Raw genomic sequence first — 21202 nt, 5'->3', positions numbered from 1 at the left:
ACACAACTGAAATGAAATGCTGGGGCGGCACTAGACTTTCTCCATGGCTTCACAGAAGGGCTGTTGCAACACGGCCACGCACTTCCGCAATGCTTAGGTGAAACAAAAAAAAAATGTAAGTGACAACTACTAATTGGTAAGCCCAAACTTCCTCCCTAAATCCCCATCATAAAGACAGCGGCAAACCTTGCAATAAAAGGGTGCACCATTACAGAGACTCCCCAAAACCTGCCTACACTCCTGGGCTCCCTCCAGGATCATGAAATCATGAAAAAAAGGGGGGAGGCAGGGAAGAAGATTTTATTCTCACAAATACACATTAAACAATCTTTGGGCTAGGGAAGCAGTTAATTCCTACACCCGTCATCTTGCAAAACTAGGACATAGCAGGACTTCGCAGTCTTAAATAATCCCCACAGTAGACACCCTCAATCCCAGGGAATTATGTGTGCTAGCAGCGAGAAAAAGAAATTTCCTTACTCCTGCATAATTAAAATGAAATGCAAGCTCCCTTATATTTCCACTAAATATCTCAATTCACTGTGAAAACTAGCAGGCTCAGGCTTGAGACAGCACAGCAAGGAGAGAGACAGGAGAACCCATTTCCTTCCTTTCTCTGACACTCTCTTCCCAATTCCTGTAACTCCATATTCAAAGCAAAATATCAAAATCCGAGGGAGAATGAGACAGCAGTGCTGTTATAGGCTTTAGTTATCACAACAATATCAAACCCAGTGACGAGGAAGTTTCAAGACTCGTGCATTTGCAGTTACAGAAGACGGAATATTGACATGAGAAAAGAAGCCACTGTAGCCTTTTTCTACTGCTTGTCCTTTAGTTCTGCCTAGTAGAGATAACAGAACATATCTCTGTATGTTTTCGGATATCAAATTTTCTTTAAAAATCACAATAATTGTTTTGTTTTTCTTAGTAACCAAAACCAATTCACTGTTTCTCATTCTATTTTTTTTACTGGCCAAGACAAGCATTTACTGTAAGTCACCCTTGTGCTTTTGTGATTATTTATTAAGAGCACAGTCTTAAAAGTAGTTAAGACAAAACACTAAAAACCACACACAGGAAACTATCCTCAAATAGGGACTAAGTTGTTTAGAAACGCTAAATCAATTCATTAGCAGTCAGTAGCCACACTGGTCCAGGCGTATTTATCAGTTCAGATCATCCATTAATAATTTGTCACAGTTCCCTGCCTTTCTGAATTCATATTGAGCAATGTTTTATCACAAAGCAGGCTGGTGTATGATAGAACAAATCATGATTTTTATCTCACCTACATGACTTGCTATAAAGCTTGAGATAATACATTAATTCAGGAAACTACAGAAACCGCAATTCTTCACAGAAGCTATGAAAAAAGAGCGAAAGGCTTAAGTACAAACATGCAATTTTTCTACTAGTTTCCTTCAGTTGTGAAGCTGTTCCATTCTGAATTGGATACTATTTTAAAAACGATCAAGACAATTAAAAACATGCTTACAGGATACACTGTCAGTATCCATCTGGTATTACAATCTAACACACTACTACATTTCAGATATAATCAGATATAAACAGCTCAGATACACGTGCTTATCTTTACATGTGTAATGTCTCACATACACATGTGGAAAGGACAACAACAAAATCTGAACAGTTACACAAACCCTACAGTTTTAATTCCAAACTTCGCAAAAACAAATGCCACGAGGTTCAAATAAAAAGTCAGGGGGAGAGCAAGCAGTTAGCTATATGGATTTCTGTCATAGTGACACCCACAATATTTTCCTCAAAAAATAAAATAAAAGCGTATTTCTTACCTTCACCTACCATAGAAACACCTATTGACATGCCCATAAACTTGCTTTTGGTCCATACGTGAGCGTTCACGCACATTTTCTTCTCTTTGCACTCACAGTAAAAGCAAGATACTGGCGGATGATGGGACACTTGTTCAGCTACAAACCTCAGCTTGTAGCACGTGGACTGGTCCGGGCCAAGCTCCTTGGCTGGCTCCTTAGAAACCGCCGAGGCGCCATTAGTTCTGAACGGTTTCACTCTGTCCGTAGGCACATCCCACGAGCAATGAAACGTTTCCCCAATTATAGGGTTATAGGGCTTCTTGGCAACGGCTCCCTTTCGGCCTTCGTGAAAAGCTGTGAGATAATACTCCACAAAGCAGATAATTCTTTCCTCGGGGGTGGCTCCAGCTGCAATTGACAAAAACAGGTCTGGATGGGCCATGAAATTTGCATACATCTCCAGCAGGGATCTTTTCTCCAAAATAAATGTTGGAAGCACTACCTGTATGCAAAGCAGACAAAGGCAGATGTGATTGCCCCGAGATCGCACCACAGCGCGGAGGGGGAGGGGGGAGGGAACAGTTAAGACAGCTGCAATTCTGGCTTAGCCAAGTTTCAGGAGAGCGTATTTTCCTCCCCTCTGCCACAGCAAATTTCGGTTTGTTTGCAGGGTAAATAATGAGCCAAGGAAAAATCAACAGCCTTGATAGCTGTGCAGACTGCTTCCTATTTCATTATGATTCTCGACAGTAGATCGGGCAACAGGGATGTGCTGTTCCAATCGCATGGAAATTTTCCTTTTCCTCCCCTCGCAGCTCACAAACAAACCATTGTTCTAGTTGCTCTCCTTGTTTACAGAACACAAAAGCATACTTTGATGGGAATTTAGTTCTGACATCAACAAACCCAACTGATCATTAACCCTCTAAAAAAGGGAGGGGAGCCCTCCCAAACCACTAGAAGACAGGTATTTTATGTAAACGAGCACATCCCCAGCATCCAAGTGGTGGAGGACACAGGGGTACATCTGCCCATCACAGCAAACAACCAGGCTCCCTGTTTCGCTCTTGGACCCTCGATCACCCACTGCATATGTACTGGACTCCCAAGCGTGAGCCAAGTCAACAAGGTCCAACCCAGACAAGTCTCAGGTGCGTTTCCAAGGATAAAAATCAGCCCCAGAACCCCTTCCAAGAGACCCAAGGGAAGAAAATGCTCCAGGTTCAGCTCTCTCTGCCCTATACTGTCCCCCTGTCAAACTCCCTGCCACCCTCATGCTCTCCTGACAGCACATCCCCTTGGTTTCATACTACACTATACTACTGTGGTGGACCACAGCACATCTTCTCCTTAGTTCTGACTTGTTGAAACAAACAAAAAGCACCCAAACCCTTACATTTAAGTCCTAGGGCTACAGAGGCCCCATGGTGCCCAGAGGAAAGCCGGGACTGAGCCCTGGGCAGTCTACATTGCAGGGGGCCAGCCCCAAGCAACCCAGATGCAATCTCTGCAGTGGTTCATCTAGCAAAGCAGATGTCAAAGTCACCTGCTTAGAAACAACACCTTATTAAAAGTTTTCAGTAAAACATCATGGAGTGCACTGCAGGAGAGGCAAGGGCTGAGCAACCTGGAAGAATTTTTCTCCCCATTCCTTCTCTCACCCCGTGCCCCAACCCTCCATAGCCTGCGCAGGGCAGCCGCAGGGGAGCTCCGAGGTCCCTCCAGCGATGACAAGGAACAGATCTGTCCTTGACAGACAAAAATCTACCTAGAAACCAGCGGCTCGATGACGCTCCATGCAGAACTGCCCCACTCTATTAAAAACAGTCACAGAGAAATGTGACACCAGGGTCACACAAACAAATTCTTTTACTTTCCTCTCTTTAGCTCCCTTCTGTCTTCTCTTTAGTTCTTCACTGCATTTACTCTTCCTCCTTTCCCAAAAGTGAGGGCTATTTACAGCAGGCAAGGAACCACCCTTGAAACTTAAATTTGTTTCCCTCCAATTCCGAGTCAGACCAAAGAACAGTTTCATCCTTTCGGATCCCACGGATAATGAAAAAGAAAGTATCAAACTTTTATTGAAGGTTTAGCTCTTTAAAAAATAAAAAATATATTTTTCCCCCAGTCACAATGGTCCAAACTCAATCTGTATCTACACAGTAAGTCAACATGTTGCAAGTGCATAAAAACAGGTCATTGTTCAATTTGGTAACATACATACCTACTATATATATAACATATGTATATATTATATATATGCGTATATATAAATGTATATATATGTATACTATATATGTGTGTGTATATAAAAATATACAGTGTTTTGTAGATGAGTAATTTTTACAAATTAGATATAAATCAAGCAAAATTGTTCCCGTAATATTCCTCCGATTCTGTAAGCCTTGAGGACTCTGCTTGGTTTGTCTTACTAGCCTAGGCCATAATCATTCAACTTGCTGCATGTATTTGCATCTCTGCATCTGTATGGAGCTCCCTAAAGATGCAGCATCTGAATGTCACACTATGTATGACAAACTCTTCAGTGCTAAAGAGAGGCTATGGTGCCCATGATGGTATGATAGTGATGGAGCAGGAGCTGAGGAGACTGACTTTTAGAAAGTGAAATCTAAAACTTTGGAAGGAAAAGTAGAAAGCTAGTAGATTGTCTTACGGTATTTTTAGTTTTTGAAACAACTCCATTTTGATCTTACTTGTAGCATTCTCGTTCTGACAAAATATTTCTTGTCTGATACAATTAAAAAAAATCAATTCAGCATTACTAATATTCAATACAAGATCTCATTTTGATATAAACTGAGTACTCAAAGACTGGGCTATCAAAGGGGAAACCAACACCAAAACATAGGAAGGAAAAAATAAATAAATAAAGGCAGCTGTTTCCAGAAATACTAGAAGCGACTATGAGTTCACCACGTAGACTTCAAGCAAGCAAAGGTAGGAAAGCTTATTTCAGTAAACTCTGCTCCACATCTCTCTACATGCCCAAGTGGCTGCCTGTATGAAGAGTGGCTTTTATTAGCACAAATAGGAGAGAAAGCAAGGAAACTAGGGACCACACTTAAGATGATGCAAATTTTATGATACAACATAAAGACTGAAGTGTTTTCATCCTGTCAACTTGCTCATGGAAACACAGCCCTCGTATCTACTCCCTCAACTACCAGCTATATGCTTTGCAACCATACACTTAACAGAGCTATGCCAACATAGTCACTAAATAAGACATTAAGAACCACTGGACACATTTCATTATTCAGTTTCAGGCACCAATTTAAAATTTTAATAAAGTTTGAACTCCAGCTCAGTTACTTTGTTTTAAAAGCCCAACTAAACAGGGAATCTACATCCTCGCTTGTAAGCGGGAAAGGATCCACTGCAAAACAGAATAATTGAATTGTTTCCTCAAAAGGAGGCAGAACTACATATGAAAAATACTTGCGGTTTAAAGCTTACACAATTACAATATTACAAAAAATGCCTAGAAAACATTCCCTATTAATAAACATCCTCACAGCCCGTAAGTGCCAATATGTAACTTCACCACAAACTACCATAGCCATACCATACACCAATCAATTTTTCTTTTTTTTTGGCAACTGGTCCTCTCTTGAATTGGCTTGCTCAGTTTTCATAGAAACAAATAAAATTTGGAAGCATTCAGTATTCTCCTTGCCAGCATTAGACCATCATATCCTTGTGCTAGTACTCCAGCTTCAAGAGGAACAAGGTTTTCAATTCTTCTGTAGCCAAACAGAATACACTACCTGGAAAACTACACGTCAGATCTACATTCTCTATACTGTTTCCGGACTACAAAGACTTTTTTTGTAATTGCATAAAAGGACAAATCAGCCTACTCTTTCCCCTCTGAGGAAAAGCTGGCAATGACATCTAAAGGGCTAGAACAGCAGCCTTGCCGAACACATATCAAGTAGCTTAAATCTTGCAGCAAAAACTCTCCCCACCACATTCTAAAAAAGTCAGAAGAGCCTCTATTCTTCTCCCTCAGGCTTCAAAGTGAAAAGAAAATGGTTTAACACATATTTTTCCCTTTTTCCTGAGGTTAGAAAAAGGGTATTGGTTCAGAGTTTGATTTTAATCTCCTTCTAGGCTTGACTTCACCTATACTTAATTAGACCTGAATGTAGCTAAAAAAAGTAAGAGCATAACTTCTTAAGAACAGAGCTATTTATCCCTTTTTCTACTATTTACTTTGAGGCAAAACATGTGTGTCAGCACTGCTCCCTGCTTTTTTTTTTTCCTCCAGAAATCTGAACAGGGCATGCCATGCTGAGATTTTCACCACCTTAGAGGGAAAAAAGCATTCCACTTACATCTGTGTCACTGCAGGAATAAAACAGACTATTTTCATCCCACTTACATTGTAAAGTATGAAGCACAACTTTAAAACTCAGACACAGGAAGCAAACTACAATGTTAATTTACAGCAGGCTAATACCCTACAGAATTATTGGCATCATTTTTATACACAATAACAGCCCTTTATTTTTAGCACAGTAGTAACTGTGTAGGGAAGGTGAAGGAATGGGGGAGAGTCATCAGCCATCTGTACAAACTGTTAGCATTAATCCAGTAGATGCCAATTGCCAATACATTTATCAGGCTGACAATGATTTTTGGCACTATTTCTCATTAAAAAAAAAAGTTTAAAGAATCAACAAATTAGAAGCAAGTTTCTTCAGCAACTCTAAGTGAAGTCTACAATCCTAGACCAGTCCAAGGGATCCGTTTTGTACTATTTTCTGCTACTGTGAACCCACCAAGGGCGCTCTAGCAGCTACTGAAGTCGCTTTGTCCACTGCAGCATGTCCTAGCAAATCCCCATGCAGATGTGATACTTCGTTGTGGCTCTTCCATCACAGCAGATTTTTACTGTTTAGCTTTTCATTAAAAGGCACGGCAGCATGACATTTTAAAAGTGAAACACCTCTCCAACATTTAATGCGGCTATCATCATCATAGGGAATGTGTGTCACGGCAAGCAAGGCCAACACTAACACAAGCAAGTACCCCCTCAGGAAAAGATGCTGTTTCCTCTGATACGGTACATGAAGATAACGATTAGGGATCCAGAACCAAAAGCCACCCTGGGCTCAGAAGAGCTGTTTGTCCATGTGTGTACCATGTAACAAGCTCTAGCTCATAAAAGGAACTGAAGAAACAACCCTAGGGGAAAAGGCACTGGAAAATGCAAACATTTAAAACATCCTCTGACGTTAACTGTGTCACAACTAGTTGCAGTACAAGCTTACTAACACAAAGGTTATCTGAAATCTCGCTTTTAGAGGAATAACGAAAAATGAAAGAGGTACAGCCAACAAACCAAGCTTTATCATCTCATGTCTGTGGTCTTGAGGGCCTCATGTCAGTAAGCAAAGTTAATTAAAAATAATAAAAAAAGAAAAGCAGCCAGCTGTCTTGCAATTTTTTTAATCCCCAAAATGGTCAGAAAAGTGATGTGCACATGTGGCATGTCTCATTAATACTCATCATATGTGTATTCATGCATCACACAGACTACAGATGTATCTAACTTAGCCATATGCCTGTACCTCCTTTCAGACTGGGTGTATAATACACCCACATTCATGCCTGCTAATATTTTGACGAATACTATCAGATCTGTAGCATGGCATTACCCTCAAAAATTATGATCTTGGAACAATGTATAAGAAATAGGTTAACATACATTTACCTTCCTTTTTTCTTGCAAGTATTTACACTTTTCTTATTTACATTAATTGTGTGTCTTTGGGATTTCTGTCCCTCTGCTGTGACAAAAAGATGACATTGGATATCAAGGAAAAAAAATCTTGTTCATCACTGAAGACAAAATATTTTAACACATGCACACACATGCACAGTCTTAGCCTAGCTTAAACATTATGAATCCAGACAGCCTCAACAAACCAAAATAGAAAAGAAGAAGAGCTATGAAAAATTGAGGAATGTAAAAAAACAAAACCAAAAATGAACTGTACATAACCCTGGCGATACTTAGTAGTGATAGGTATAAATTATTCACAAACGAAATGATGAAACTTTTGTTCTATTCAGAACAAAATATTAATTGCAGTGCAGCTATTCAATAGCTATACTTAGCAATGGATCACAGGACTGTTCAGTCTTAAAAAGGCAAGTGTTTTTAAATATTGTCAGTTGTTTCAGAGGAAGCAGAAGAGACTATATTAAGAAAGCTTTATTTTGTAAGAAAGCAATAATAAATTTTGATTAATGTGTAAGATCGAAAGGAAATCAGAGGTAACTCTTCAGAGTATAAAAATGCCAATGAGAAGAATCTCTTGCAGAAGCTACTTCATGCACAAGTGCAATTCTGCAATCATCCCAAACCATTCTTATTTGTGGAAGTCAGAGTAAGTTATATTTGGAGGGAGGGAGGGGGTTATGGGTTTTTTTGTTTGCTTGTTTTTAAGAAGAAAATTTCTATGGAAGGAAAAGGTATTCCGTATCTTTAGAAAAATCCACTTGATTTTTAGAGCCACATGAGAAGATATCACAGGAACGTAAGACTACTTAAGAGGATGAATTTCCTATTTCTAGAACATCTACGTGATTTTCAGAACTCTACGGGCTTATGGTAAATCTCTCAGACACCATATCCTCTCCACTCACATCAGTGTGGGTAAACTGATACGGTTCCAGGACAAGAAGGATGCACAGAAGGTTGAACTGGTCAGCTGCTTAACATAGACAAGAAGTGTGATGCACAGAGGACTGTAGCTTCTTTCCTGTAAGATTTTTTTGAAGCTATCAAGTAACTAAATGGAATCCAAGCCTTAAAGCAGTAACTCGAGCATGTATCTCCTTCATCCAGAAAATTAATATTATGGTTCCTTGCACACACTATGCACCCTGACTTAACATACATCTGGGATGCATACAGAACATACAGTCACTTCATATGACTTGTAAGAACAGGAAACAGAAACTCATCCTTATTTTTTGAAGCATCTGCTGCGGTCACTTCATATGAAAGCCTGTATAGTAGGAGAGAGCTCTCCACAGCTCTCTGGAACCACACTTTCATAAAGGAGCAAACCTGCAAGAGCTGTCTCTGATTCAGATTTTCTACAAAGGTAAAACATGCTCACACAAATTACTCACACACACAAAGAAGAATAAACAATTATAAAAGAGAGATAGTGTCCATACCCTGGTAAGGTCCATGCCAAGTTTGAGCTGAGAGATGAGATGGAGAATTACACTACGTTGATCATCCATGACTCCTAAATCTTCCTCTTCATTATCTTCAGTATCTGTCATTTCATCTTCAACTAGGACCAACTCAGAAGCTGAATGCTGAAATGAAAAAAAAAACATCGCCATTTGGACCAATAAGATACAATATGATTTTTTTCCGTTATGTTTAAAAATGAAGCTGGCTAAAGGGAAACAAAGACAGTCCCTCTTAAAACAAAAAAATCCAGTGATGGGTTTTGTAGAGCAATTTTATTCTATCCTCAAAACAAGAGTGATAAGAGTGCATAAATTAACATCTGATACTTCTTATATTTATATTGCAGTGATGCCTGGCAGAATCACAGCATTTTTGCAATTATTGCTCTTCTATTTATTAAATATAAGTATATAATTGAAAATCAGTCTTCAGGAGTTTGTTTCACAAATCTCTCCAGCAAATATTCATACTTTATGCCTAGATATTACATGAATGAATTTCACACTATTTTCCTCCATTCCTCCATCCAACTTCAAAAGTTATAAATCTAACTAAGCCTTAAAAAAGTTAACCAAAGCTCACTGATCACCACAGTCAAGACCATTAACTGAAGGAGATAAACAGAAGACTGAAATTAAAGTACATAACCTCAAAAATACAAGGATACTGTGCTTTGGAGGGGGGAGGGGTATGGCAATGCCACGAGTCTTTCTGACATTTGCAACGTTATGCCGCTCGTAATTCAGAGTGCAACAGTGATATCACTGACCATTTTCCAGACATATTAGCTGAAGATCAAGAGACAAGCATCATGCCATCTCCCTTCAAGAGGAACTTGACAGCAGAGGATAATGATCTGTGATACTTTATTTCCTCTCAGGGATTACAATACATTAATAATAATATTCCAAAGAGGTGGTAATTACTTTGTTCAGTTTTAATTTGAAATTCACATCCTTCAGTAGTCCATAAAACCACAAGCCTTCCAGATACATATTCAGGAAAGGGCTTTGTTTGCTTTTGACAAAAATTGTTGGGCTACGGCACTAACGCATTTACAGCCCAGCATTTCGTTATTCCCCAGAGATACCATGCTGCAAAGGAGACAACACGACCTGCCAAAGTTAGCATTCCTGCATGCTGAAGAGCAGTGTTTCTGGAGAAACGGCTCATTCATTACACGAGAAATTTTTTGGCTCATCGTGAAAGACCGCCACTGAAAAGTTTCATTTAAAATAGCTGACATTCAGAAGTGGATTTTGAAAAAACATTTCTGAGTGATCACATTAGAGACCCCTCAAGTGAACAGCAGCAGCTTGCTTACATAAGGAGATTGATTGTTCCTGAAATTTAGTTACATACAGATGTTTCCAAGTCCTGAATTAAGCTTTTCCTTTTCCCCTCCCCATCAATTACATATTTAGACAGGTATCCCCCCAAATAAGTTATTATTAGCCCCCTAAGCTCGAGTTAGCTAAAGAATACCTATCTGATGAAATCCAAGGACATTTAAATGGTACTTTGCAACTACTTTACCTACAAAGTTATATATGCAGATTACATAAAACAGAATCTTGTGAGCTGTAACCTCAATATCTTGGAGCTTTTCAAAAGGACAAAACCACACTTTCTTCTTCCCTTCCCACTCCCTCAAAAAATACACAGCGTGATAACCCCTTTCCTCCCAACATGCACCGCATTATTATCCAGTTGATGCCTTATTGACAAGCCCAGTTAACAAAACCTGAGAGCCTCCTACAGAGTTATCAGCCAGGGAAATGGAGAACTCTGAAGCCCAGCTCTGCTGTAGAGGCTGCATTTCACTGGCAGAAACCGTGGCAAAAGGGAAGAACAACTCACAGCAGACGTTTCCACGGGGGTTTTCCCTTTGATCCAGCTTGACCTCATTGAGAGCTACTGAATAAGCACTGCTGCTTCTGCTCCTGCCAACCGAGCTCGCAGCGAACGAGCTCCGGCAGGAATTAACAGTGCTAGAAACAAGCCAGGGAACCTCCCTCCTCACACACACACCCCCGCGCCTTTTTTTTTAATTTCCAGCGAGTTTGAGAGAGCGTGCTAGATGTCAATCTGCTCCCTGCGTTTCCAGTCACGTGACATTGGATCAACAAGCTTAACCGCAAATTGCTTCAATTGGAAAAACGCTGCTGCTGCTTCTCAAAGGATATCCTGGCGAGCCGCTCGCGGGGTTTGCTCTGCAGGGAGGGCTGGGGAGGGCGCGCTGGCTCCTCCACGCAGCCCGTGGGCTGACAGCCGGCAGCAAAAGCATCATGAACTGAAGGTTGACTTGTGTGCGCGCGTGTGTACGACCCTTGAAAGCTTCTCACCTGCTAGTGTTGTAAGTGAACAGGCAATAGCTACGTAACCTGTAGTTGTTAACGGCATCAGTAAATAATTACAAATCCGCTAGGTAAGAGACTAAGCTAATGAGCAAACAACATATTGAGAATTTTCTTTCTCTCCTGAAGACTACACATTCAGTCAAGGGCAAAAATCCCTCTTTCTTGCTTGCTAAAATAGATACCAAGTTTTCCATGCCTTTTAAAGAGTTACCAACAAAAAAGATCAACTGCCTGTCACTGCTTCCCTACAAAATGAATACAACAGGAGGGAGCGACAGTCTGAACAGTTTAGTGCAAAGGTGAGTAGATTTTGCACTGTTTTAAATGAAGGACTTTCTGCTTACCACAGAGGTTAACGACCTGTAACATTAGGATCACACATGTTTAATGACCATTCTGCAATAAAGACCTTAATTTTGCTCATCTTCACTTTTCCCTATTTTTAAGAACATGTGCAAAGGCACCAACACACCCACAATCCTACTCTCTACTGCTGCAGTTTCAACACACTAGTGCTCTTAAGGGCACCTGGAGCAACCTCAGCTGCCTGCATCTCTTCTCACCTTCCAAGAAAGAGCAAACTTAAATAACCATTTTCCATGACAGGAACTGAACAGCAGTCATCTTCAATAAGCAATATCCTTTACAAATTTTCCTCTCTTCCCATTAGCTGTTAAAGGTAATTACCTGAATTACCTGTTAAGGCTGTAGAAAATAGCGATTTCTTTTTTCAGAAATGCAGATCTTCTCAAAAAAAAAAAAAAAAAACTGTAACCACCATATAAGGCATGCGTACATATAACCACAAAATTAAAAAAGCTACTCTATCTTTAAAATGTCACAGAAATCCAATCAAGTTTTTAATTCTCTCTCTTTCAACAGAAATAGTATGCAGTTTAATATAAACCTATGCCTAACAATCCAGTAGAATGCAAAAGATTATGTTGAGTGATTATCCTTTAATGGCAGCTTTTCTGAATTATTACAGACAGACATACAAATGATCTTTTTCCCCCTGTAAAATACAACTGCAAAGCTGAACTAGGCAGGCAGGGATTTGCTCCGTTCCCGTGGGTGTAATGCTATTGAGCTGCACAGCTCAGCCTGGAAATGACCACTACAGCTAGGTTTGGATGCTAACCCTAAGAAAGTCAAATACAAAAGCAGTTCCACACACGCATCAAACAAGGGGCTTATATTGAAAGGCATTTTAATCAAAATCAGCTTTCAAACACAGTTTTTGAAAAAATCTGTATGGAAACAGCAGATCATCTCTAGGAATCCTATTTAAGGTTTTAAGCCTACTACTTTCACTCCAAGGTTTAAAGTTCAAAGGCAGAAGACATGAAAACACGCTCTGGAATAGCATCATTTTAAACAATTTGCTTCAATAGAATTGGCACCGATTAGTTTAGAGAGGTCATCTGCTAGGATGATTTCAAACCTTAAAAGAAATAATTGAGTTAAAAGCTATGGTCCTGTCAAAGGGCACAACTCCCCCTGTTCTTCCAAAGCCTCTCCCACAACTTTCAATTTTGCAAGTTTTAACTGCTGTTCGGCAACTGAACTTTTCAGGCTTAGGGCTCAGTTTTCAAACATATTTCACAAGTCATATCAGGGAACAGTACTATCAACTGTGACGTGCATCTCCTAAGCTCATTTCTTTGTTCTGAGGGAGAGAAAGGAATACACAAGTCCAGAGTAATAAGCAGGGACCATGCCTCCTGTCACACACACAGGGAGGGCTTATATAGGACTCGCCAGGCAATCCTGGATTATAATTGGACCAAAATACTTTAAGAATTTATGTTAAGGCATGGCAAAGTTAATATGTAGTACAAAAAGGACTGTAGTCATAAGGAACAGAATGAATCTGACAAGCTTCAAACATCTAGATAGAAAAATATTATTTAAAAACATTCCAAGGGGAGTAGTCTTAAGAAGTCTTTCCTTATTCAAAGAACGACTGGAAAGATTGTGCAAAATTATATTGGATGAAACACTTCTCCATTGAGAGAAAGATGAAATAAATGAGTTGCAGGGCTTGTTCAGAAGCAACATTAAATGTAATTAGCATTTTCGGAGTAGGGAAGAATTGCCACATTTTATGTAGTCAGTTGATTACAATTAGTCCTACTAGTGCACATAAAAGTCAAAGGCTTCATTTTGATTTTAAGATTCCCTTCATTAATGATACAGGTTTGCAAGCATGACTTACACTTGCACTTGTGCAACTTGACAGGTTGCAAACAGGTTTCCTGTGGGTGTAAGATTAAATATAACTCCATGGAAGGCCAGAGAGCTTCAGCACATTTACATTAATGTGATGTTAGCCCTGTACTTTTTTTTTTAACCAATCTCAATCCCAGAATTAGAATTCTCTTTATACAGTAAATACATTAATAATACTCCAAAAGTAATAATGTATAATGAGCTGCTAACTTCTTGCAGGGCTTGCCACTCTATCAGAATTGACAAAACTGCACAGACTTTGCATATGTCTTCTCTTTTCCAGCATGTACTCCTTCCAAATATTTAATTGTATTTATTCCCAGCTGTGGCAGGCACCTGAAAGAGTAACATGTGAGCACACAGTACCCCTTCCTTTATCAGCAGTGATTTGAATCTCCAGTCTAGCTTGTCCAGTAGGTTGAATACTTTAGATTATTTTACATGTGGACTAGCTTATTAGTGTGCTCTTAAAGAAAGAAAAATCCTCATATAGGAAACAAAAAATTTCAGTCGAGATTAACCTAAATCTTGAAACAAAATAAACAAAAACCTCAGATACACACTTACTTCAAACTCACTTGTAAAAACTGAAATCACCACCACCTATGCAGTTCTCTTAACTCACAAGTGCATTTGTCATTAACTGATTAACAAAGTTAAGCTTAACCATAAGGTAGCAGCACTCTTTATATTCAGCAAGTTCCCATATCTCTTTATGTGAGCTTTCTTCCTCCTCAACAACAGTTCAAATAAAACCAAAAATACTTGTCTCAGCATTTACCACCCCCCATTACACAGTATAAGCACAGGAGGAGAAAAAAAGAGAGGGCTGGAATAGCAGCATCAGAGCAAACTCAGATCAGGTCATTCATTGCTTGAGCCCTGGCCTCCATCCTACTGTAGCTTTATTATGCCTTACTCCTGGTAACCCTTAGATTGATCACTGCAAAGAGAGTAGATCAAAGGTAAAATTTCAAAAGTACCAACATCCCATATTCCAATTGTAATGTGGGCACCTGGAAACCCAAGTCCCAATGACTTTCAAAGAGACTTAAGGCTCCCCAGTGTCCAAGTATTTTTTTTTTTTACAGAAGGTTTAGCAAGCAGAGCTTAGAAGGAGAATTTAGAAAGTAAAACTTATTACAGCCCATACACTCCGGCTTCACCCTGAAAAAGGTCTCTTAAAGGCAGCGAAAGTAGGTGGCTCAATGTACTCAGACTTCAATGGTATTTCATAGAAGCCGATTCCTCTACTACGTCCGTCAGTAGCTTTTACTCCAGTTGCTAGGAAAAGTTTTGCCACAGTACTGACATGCAAAAATCCACCTCAAGAAAAACAAAGCAACCAACCTTTCCCTAGTATTCGATCATTATAGCTTAGATAGGATATCAATGAATCAAAATTAGAGCTAAGATAATTTTTTAATGTATCAAAGCAGGTAACAGAGGATGACAATCAGAAGAGGGTTTTACAGTTTAAAAAAATAAAGAGTGAGCAAGCTATAACTTATATACAACAAGAAGCGAGCAAGCTATAACTTGCACACAACAACAGCACGTCAGAAAAATTACCTTTCTCTTTGCTCAACTATAGCCACCTACATCTAGTTCCAATCAGCACAACACTTAGTTCCTCCTTCATCCAACTACATGAAGGTAGAAGGGTGTAAGAGGCAGATTTTCTACTTATCTAACTATATGAAAACTAAGATTATTAAGTTAAACATATCAAGAAAAATAATCTGGCTATATCTATCCAGATAGATAAGTGACTGCCACCACTGGGTTGGAACAGGGGGAAGAGGAAGAGGAAGGTTTGAAGCTTTTCTATAACCCCAGGTACATGGTTCATTACTGACAGTAAAAGCACAGAGTATTTGGTATAAAAAGCCTGCATCAGGAAAGAATGCTTCCAAAGTGCCCAAAAAGTCATTTCTCAACGAGTCTGTCGCTCATATTTGACAACGCAGGGCTTCAGTGAAAATAAAGTTCTTCAAAATAGTTTCCTGAACGACTAAAACAAATCTCAGTGGATAAATCATACACAGCTTGCTTTTTTTTTTTTTTTTTTTTTTTTTTTTTTTTTTTTTTTTTATTAGAATATGCTAAACACACCTAGATGTTTAGAAAATCTCTCCAGCTAGGGAGAAGTACAAGGATCAAAGCGTGGCAACATGGACAATCTCTGACTACCACAGGAGATTAACTGGATACAATGTGCACCAGCTGAGCCATTTACTGAACGCACTAATAACTTGCTCTCTTCAGTGGACCCTTCACTGTGAAGGCTTCAGCAAAGCCATTTTGTAGAAATACATCTTGATACTAATACTCAGTAAATGTAGGCAAGCTGACACAGATGATGCAAGCAAAGAAAAAATAATCGATACACTTGTATCTTAGGTGACAGATAGGTCAGCAATCTTTTTTCTTCCCCCCAAAAAAGTCTGCCAGGCACCTGAAGGCAAGAACTTCAGCTGGATATTCAGTATTTTAGGAGCTTCACTGACCCTATTTTTGTTAATGTTTTGGAGCAGTATCTCTGGGGACAGAGTCTTTTTATACATAAAAAACAAGTTCAGAAAAATTCCCTTTCCTACACTGCAGTTGTGTTTTAAGTCTGACCTATGACCACATTCACAGATAAAACAAAACACAGAATAGCCGGGATGAGAACCAGGCAAGCGGAGAGATTTTAAGAAAAAGAGTTGTCTCACTGCTTAAAGAACAAGAAAAAATGTGTGTGGCATGAGACACAAAATACCTGCGTTTACGCTGCAGTATAGCCTGTAGAAGCCTTCCAAAAACATGGTGGAAACTAACCAGTAATCATTTTTTCTTAAGAAAAAAAGCAATCATTAGTGACACAGCATCCTTTTGAACACAGGGACCCTCACCGAGGTAACTTGTAACACTATAATCTTGTTACGCACCAAGTCATGTTCGTCAGACAACCCTTTTTCCAATATGAACGTAATCATCATGATAAGAAAATTCCTCTTGCAAGTTTTGATTTCATAAACTCAATTCTGAAAAGCAGCTAATTCCCAAGCACAGACTCCACAGCAAAAGGTGATCAGATAGCAGCATTTGACTCCTCAGAGAGGATCTGTACTTTCAAATGCTTCTGCTGGCTATAGCTATAGCACAATCAAATGGTTTTAGCATCTCTTACCATCTCTTCAGTAGAGCACCACCTACCTAACTACTCTTTAAATTATTTCAAACTTCCCCAGTTAATTTAATTATTTCCGGTGTGGTATCACACAAAACACGGTACTGAAGCCCAATAGTAATATACGTTTAGCATAAGCTACCCTTAAATAAGCAAGACCACCTACTCTCCATAAAGCACATCTGAGTTCAGTGCCACCGTTCAGTAAAAGATGACTCACTACCCTCGCTCCAGTCCCCTAAAGCTGTGCTACACCTCCAATACAGGCTAGTTTATCAGGCCCACCTCCCGCTCCAGCAGCCTTCTCACCAGCCTGGATGTTTTATCCTATTTCCCAAAGGAAACCGCTAAGCTCACAGCACCATAGGCGCAGACAGGTGAGAAAGGAAGATCTGCTGCCAGGGGGTTTCAGCAGCTTTCGAAATACAGCTCCTACCTTGCTCTCTCATTGCTTCCCTTCTTCCTACCAGTGCAGCCCAAAGCCCTGCAGCATCCACACATCTTGTGAGCATCTTTCATAACATAAGAGCTACTGAATTACAGCACCATTTAATCTGAATGCTAACACACAAGGAGACTTTGCAGCACTGCATTGACTCAGTGAGAATTGGGAACAAGCTTTTTTCATCACTGGTATCATCAGAGAAAAGTAAAAGGAACAGCAACATGAGATTAGGAAAAAAAAATGCTTAAAGAGAAAAGCCCCACAGACTTGCCCTAAATTGAGGCAAAAAAGTCTTAAAACCTAGCATAAATCACAATAGCAAATTTTATGCTAACCTAGGCAAACAAAAGTAATTCAGTATTACATAATAAACAATTTTAAGAAAGCCTATTCCTAATGCAAAAGATAACAGCGAAGAAAATTTTCCTGAAAGATGTTCAGTGTTGTTTTGTGAATCAAATTTTTTGTTTTTTTTTTAATATATGACTATAAATACAGCATCTGACACTACCAAAGATAAATTGCTTGGAATTTATAAGCTTACAAACCACACAGTGTGGTAGCACAGATTCCCATCAGCAGCCAGGCAGGATTTTGGGATTCTCAGGGGTCAGGAAGTCACATACCCACAGCCTTTAAGGAGCCAAAGACAAAAGACTGCACTGAGCTGCAGGTCAGTGTGGGGGATTAAGGGCAGTATGCTAGAAAGCAAAGAGCAGAAGCCTCTACTCCCTAGACTTGCCCCTGAATGAAAAGGGATCGTCTCCAGAATGAGGCCCCTGGGATGCTCAGGAGCAACTTGCCTCTTACTCCCCCAATGAGTTCCTCTGATAAAAGGTGTTCACACAGCCCTTGGCAATGCTTAAAGAAAAATGCAGGCTTCCTATTTACTCTGAATCCCAGCACCCAGGGAAGGTGGATTTGTGCCTCCCTACAACTATTCTCTCTACTTCTAGAAATGTTGCTTAGGAAAAAGGGAGAAATGGAGGACTAACACAGTTGAAGAGAAGCACTGCACACAGATCCATGGAGGAATCTGTCAGCTGCGAGAGCTAGGTACCACGTAGTAAACCCCAGTAATTTTTGCTTTGAATCAAACTCCATTCTCATCCTACTTCACAACAATGATTCAACAGAGCACAATGGGTTATTTTCCTAAAACATCATACCATGCAACTACAGTAGGTAACATAGCATCAACACAAAAGCTCATTCCTCAAAGTAAACTAATTCACTTTGTTACTTCAGTAAACAAAGAAATAGTACAGACCCAGGGGCTCACTGCACCTCTCTGTCCTTGCCTGCAAGCTCCCGCTGGATCACACATTCATCACCTATTTCAGAAATCCACTACAAGCTCACCTATCAGCATGCTATCAACATCTGTGAAAGGTCACAGCAATTGGGGGAGGTTCATGATGACTGGGAAAAGATAAATGTCACACCCATCCTCAAGAAGGGGGAATCCAGGGAACTACGGGCTGGTCAGCCTCACCTCAGTCCCTGGGAAATAAATGGAGCCAATCCTCTTAGGAGACATTTCTAAACACATGAAAGATGAGAAGGTGATTGGGAGCAGCCAGCATGCATTTACGAAGGGCAAATCACTCATTGCTTTCTGTGATGAGCTGACTGGACCTGCGGACAAGGGAAGGACAGTGGATGTTGTATACCTTGACTTTAACAAGGCCTTTTGACACAGTCTCCCAGTCTCCCTACCACCAAATTGGTGAGAGTGGATAATAAGGTGGATGGAAAATTGGTTGGACTACCAGGCTCAAAGAGCTGCGATCACTGGTGCAAGGTCCAATTGGGAGCCAGTAACCACTGGTGTCCCCTCGGGCTCAATACTGTAAACAGTAATGGAAATCATCATTAATGATACATAACAAGACAGAGCACACTCAGCAAGTTTGCTGACAACACCAAATTGTGCAGAGCAGTCAATACACTGGAGGGCAGGGCTGCTATTCACAGGGACCTTGACAGGCTGGAGAAATGAGCTGACAAGAACCTTATGAAGTCCAACAAAAGCAAATGTAAAGCCTTGCATCTGGGATAGAATAACCCCATGCAACAATACGGGCTGGGGGCTGACCATCTGGGAAACAGCTAGAAAAGGACCTGGGGGCTGTAGGTGGCAAGCTGAACATGAGCCTGTGCCCTTGCAGCAATGACAGCCAACTGCATCCTGGACTGTATTAGTAAGGCACAGTCCAGCGAAGTGATTCATCCCTTCCATTTGGTACCTGGGAGCCCAAAACTGGATACAGGATCCCCAGGACAAGAAGAACTGACATAATGGAGTGAGCCCAACAGAGGACCACCAAGATGGTCAGAGCTGTAGAAAATGACATTTGAAGAGAGGCTGAGAGCACTGAGCTTGTTCAGTCTTAAGAAAAGACTAAGAGGAGACCTCATTGCTACCTGCAACTACCTCATCAGAGGATCCTTGGAAGTGTTTGACTGGATACGACCCTGTAAAACCTGATCTGATTAGACCAGCGTTGAGCAGAAGACTGAACTGCACAATCTCTGGAGGACCCTTCCAGCCTAAATTATTCTATGATTCTATGGTAAATCTGTTCGCAAAGCCAAGGACCTGAAGAGTTAGGCAGTAATAGATCTCAAGTCATTCAGCCAGTTTTAATTCTCTTCTCTCGGGTATCATTTTGTATGCTAACTAAGCAAATTTATAGTAGAAAAAGCCACAATGTTAGTGAACAGCTAATAACGTGCCATTCACATATGCAAAGAAGACAAAAAAAGATGGACAACTATAAATTTAACCTTTACAATCATCTGTATGTATTTACACTGCAAAATCAGTTCTTGTAGTGCTATTTCTTGCATGCAATATCACATGCCAGAATATTTTTGAGGGGAAAAATGGTAAAGCCATGTTAACACAAGCAGTATTAACAATCCTTCCTCAAGGCAGCACGCTCATTTAACTGTCCTGTCTCATCCTCCAATTTTTTACCCCATTCACTATATACCTTCTCACTGCTGTCACACGCAAAAAAAACAGGCTCAAGTCTTTCAAAATAAAATAAATCATCTCAGAACACCTAATCTACAAATGAAATAAACTGAGCCTAGTGGACTGTCATCTTTTATACGGCTAAATTCTCGAGACTGTAGAAAACTCTGCTTGAAAAGCTTCAAAGATTTGTTCTCAGCCTCATCAATCACTTACTCCACCTCGGACTGTGAAGGAGACTGCACTTCTGTGGGCACACGCTTCTGGCTGTTTCCCCAAACAGGGTCTCTTCTAGCCTACGCTCCAACGCAGAAGAGTCCTGTCTCTTTCACCTCTCCGTACCCAGCTCCTCAGCTGAGGCAAAATTTTATTCTTAAATACTTTCATCCCAACTCTTTTGAAATCTAGGCTTTTCAAATAAAGAGTTGCTGGCATTCATCATCACAGGCAGAAAACCCAAGTTTCTTCTAGCCAGACCAGCTGGAACACCTGAAGCCTGTCTGGATGATGCTTTTACTTAGAAGGATAAAGCAATTCCAACCTGAGACAAACACTAGGCGTAGAAGAGTTCAGCCCAACTCATTAAAGTCTAGCAAAGTTACTGGCAGTCTTAATGAGATGGGTTGGGTCAGCTTACTAACGGGCAGTGTTGCCAACCCCACATATGTAAACCTAATGAGAAATAAAACTGAGAACACAAAACAAATCAATCGGCACACAATCCTGAAATAAAATTAACATTGGTTTTGGAGTTATTAGCTTTGCAGAGAGCATAGGCTTTATGATGAACAAAGCAAGCAACTGATCCATTTAAATTCAATTTTTAAACCTTACTGCAGGGGAATCTGAATACTTTATACGCCAATGATAAGTCCTTATTGAATTTCACTAGTAATTATGGAATGCCACATGAATTTGAGCTTCATGTTTATTTAAATTACATGCAGATTTTGTATTAAAGCTTT

At 40.0% G+C, this 21202-nt stretch overlaps 1 protein-coding gene across 2 annotated transcripts in view; it reads right to left on the bottom strand.

Annotated features, from left to right (window-relative positions):
- The window catches only part of OSBPL10 (oxysterol binding protein like 10), a 122018-nt gene that overhangs the window by 16951 nt on the left and 83865 nt on the right, over positions 1-21202 (bottom strand). For both annotated transcript variants that reach the window (XM_026098654.2, XM_064506137.1), the window contains exons 7-8: positions 9018-9164; positions 1818-2301 (exon numbers count right to left, since the gene is read on the bottom strand). In XM_026098654.2, coding sequence (XP_025954439.2) covers positions 1818-2301; positions 9018-9164 — 631 coding nt within the window. The remainder of the gene's footprint in view (positions 1-1817; positions 2302-9017; positions 9165-21202) is intronic.

This window comes from Dromaius novaehollandiae, chromosome 2, assembly GCF_036370855.1.
Source record: "Dromaius novaehollandiae isolate bDroNov1 chromosome 2, bDroNov1.hap1, whole genome shotgun sequence".
Classification (NCBI taxonomy): Eukaryota; Metazoa; Chordata; class Aves; order Casuariiformes; family Dromaiidae; genus Dromaius; species Dromaius novaehollandiae.
Note: the sequence above shows the minus strand (reverse complement) of the source record. Positions and strands in the feature narration are given on the sequence as shown.